At 45.1% G+C, this 2,978-nt stretch overlaps 1 protein-coding gene across 1 annotated transcript; it reads left to right on the top strand.

Moving 5' to 3' along the window:
* The first annotated feature begins 1,101 nt into the window (after positions 1-1,101).
* LOC109738953 (bidirectional sugar transporter SWEET4-like) lies at positions 1,102-2,308 on the top strand. The gene is made up of 4 exons (XM_073495898.1): positions 1,102-1,178; positions 1,305-1,674; positions 1,829-1,918; positions 2,120-2,308. The coding sequence occupies exons 1-4, from the start codon at positions 1,102-1,104 to the stop codon at positions 2,306-2,308; spliced, it is 726 nt and encodes a 241-aa protein (XP_073351999.1).
* The last annotated feature ends 670 nt before the right edge of the window (positions 2,309-2,978 follow it).

Raw genomic sequence — 2,978 nt, 5'->3', positions numbered from 1 at the left:
TGCTTCCTGTCCTCTCTTGTTGGATCATCTGCGTTTCCTCTTCTTGATCCTCTTCTTGGTTTTCTCGAGCATTCAATCAACTCCTCTCTCTCTCTCTCTCTCTCTCTCTCTCTCTCTCTCTCTCTCCCTCCCTCCCTCCCTCCCTCCCTCTCTCTCTATCTATCTTTTTCTGGTCTTCATCGTTGCACACAAACAGAAAGGGGATCTCTGGTTTTATCTCATCGATGCCTTTCGTAGAAGAGATGTGTGTTCTGTGTTGTCGGCTGTGCGCCATGGGTCCGGTCGACGGGAGAGGGGAGGGCGGAGTGGCTGCAAGGTTTTCTTTGCCCTTGGATCCGTGGCTAGGCTTCTGAATTCTGATTGATCTTCTCTTGCAGTTGTCTTTGCTAACCGTGCGGCGAGTATGCTTGCTGTTCTTTGGGCAAGGTCGTTTGGCTGTGACTGTGAATACTGAATCGAGCCCTTATATTTGGCCAAGAAAGATCATCTGTGTTTCCTCTTCTCAACCGTCTTCTTGTTTTTCTCGCGTCTACACTCTTTTTACTCTGTGTTATCTTATCTCTGAACAACGAAAGAAAGGTCTCAGGAAATTAATAGAATCTGTGTTAACTTGAAACTGCAGGCCATGCGAATGCGGATTTATAAAGCTCGGGCTTCTGGACACCTCTTATCCATACCCTACAATGTTGCTTTAAGATCTGTGCTACACAACTAACTTCTTACATGAAAATTTCTCTTTTTTGTTTCTTCAAAACAAAACAATATATAAACTTCAAACTTCGCAGGACCACAAAACATTATTACTACAATATGGGAAAAAACTTTCAGATTTTTTGATACGACATAAATATACAAAATGAGATTTTTTTTAGATAAAAAGTATTAGTTTTAGTATATATGTTTCATGAAAAAATCTGAAAGTTTTTTCCAATATTCTAGTTAGAATGTTTTGTTGTCCTCCAAAAGATTGAAGTTTATATGTTGTTTTATTTTGAAGAAACAAAAAAGACAAAAGTACTCGCACAAATCTTGATGCAGAAATGAATGGCTAAATAAGGGGGTGTATGAAAGCCTATGCTTTGTCAAATGTTAACCCAGGCCATGGAGACAGGCGGGGGAGGGGATACCACTACCCGAGTGGTTGGCTGGGTTTCTTATTCCTCGGATCTTTGGCTACGGTCGTCCTGTTCTACTCACCATCGTAAGCAAAGCAAAGCAAATCAGGCCGGTCCCTAGTTAACTACTAGTAGCTTGTTTTGGAACTGATGATCACTTGCTTGTGTGCGTGTATGCCCGCTCTCCAGCAAGATCATTCGGGCGATCAAGGAGGCAGGAGATATCGGCCAGCAGAAGGCGGGCCTGTACCTGGCGGTGCTGCTCAACTGCCTGGTCTGGCTGTTGTATGGCTTCGTCACAGACAAGGATGCCTGGCTGGTGATCCTCATCAACGCCGTCGGCGTCTGCTTCCAGCTCTACTACCTCTACGTGTTCATCCGCGCGTCTACCGACCGCTTCACCATCTCATGCACTGTCCTGTTACTGTTCCTGATCGTCGCCTCCGGTGCCGGTATCATGTTCCAGAGCTTTCCCACCAATGCCGAGAGGAAGACGGTCTTGGGCAGGGTCGGCATTGTCACTGGCTGCATCATGTATTTGGGGAGTGCAAGACAGCTGGTATGTAAACATCGATCATTAGACGTGCTTGGTTTGATTCTTACAGTGAGCTAGCTAGCTAGTATTTCTAGGAATTAATCTCGATGGAATTAACACCGCTCCATGCATACTCGTTTCAGTGGTGGCAGCGATCTGTGACAACAATGTGCTGGAGGTTATGGAGCTGAGGGTGATGCTGGCCGCACTCGCCAACGGGATCTTCTGGACCATCTACACCGGCATCATCCAGGACTTGTACATGGGGGTAAGGATCTCCCTCCTTGAAATCAAATGAACGAACGACTAATTACCTAGCTCCAAACCAATAATTGTGTGCGCATTTGCTTAATTTGTTAGTACATTCATGTTGCCGGATGCTGGCTACTATACCATCTTGATAATTATAGCAATCTTAAACACATGGGACTAATCGTTGTTCCTTTCTTTCTTATGTGACTACGCCCAGTTTCCCAACTGGGTTGGCATTGTGTCCGCGGCCATCCAGCTGGGCGTGTACGCATGGTTCTACAACAACCGCTATGGGCAAGGCGGCCGCGCTGGCCGGCCAAGAGGAGTGATCGTACCAGGGCGTCGAGCTGAGGGCCGACGGGCGACTGAGACCATCACCTTGCTTATACATTGCATGGCCGACTGAGACCATCACCTTGCTTATTCATTGCATGGCCGACTGAGACCATCACCTTGTTTATTCATGGCATGGATGTATCTATCGTCTATCTAGACTTCAATTATCGCTGAATTTTCATGGCATGCATGCCAGCACTAGCTCCACACCGATCTAGTCCTGTGGTTTTATATATGTCGAAACCGAAATTAAATTAAGTGATTGCTTGCAGCAGGCGATGTTTGTCCAAACAAGTCTTCTATACATATATATGATATATGATGCCTTGCCTGCAGACGATTGTGCTGTGCTTGTTGAACTGTTGATGCATTGGGGGTGGGGTGTCCATGCAAGCTAGCACACCTTATATTGGGCGACTGAGTGCGCGCTGGTTTTGCATGGGTTGTTCGATCGTGTGGTGTTCAGCTCCCACTGCATCCATGCATATCCATTTTGCATGCTCAAGTGAATAATCTTAGCATATTCTGTTTGCTGGAACAACTCTTACCCATCCCAAAACTTATACTTCTAATTCTCAAAAAATCGTGAATATTAGGAGGAGGATGGTATCTAACCTATCTAGTGAACAAAAATTTATATGCTAATATAAACCACATTCCAAAATGTACATTTTTTCCAAACTCAGTTGTGTACTGTGTAGTGAATTACTGATTATCCTGGGATAAAATGGGGTGGATCT

Source organism: Aegilops tauschii, chromosome 3 (assembly GCF_002575655.3).
Source record: "Aegilops tauschii subsp. strangulata cultivar AL8/78 chromosome 3, Aet v6.0, whole genome shotgun sequence".
NCBI lineage: Eukaryota > Viridiplantae > Streptophyta > Magnoliopsida > Poales > Poaceae > Aegilops > Aegilops tauschii.
The sequence above is the reverse complement of the archived record's forward strand: the minus strand, read 5'-3'. Positions and strand labels throughout refer to the sequence as shown.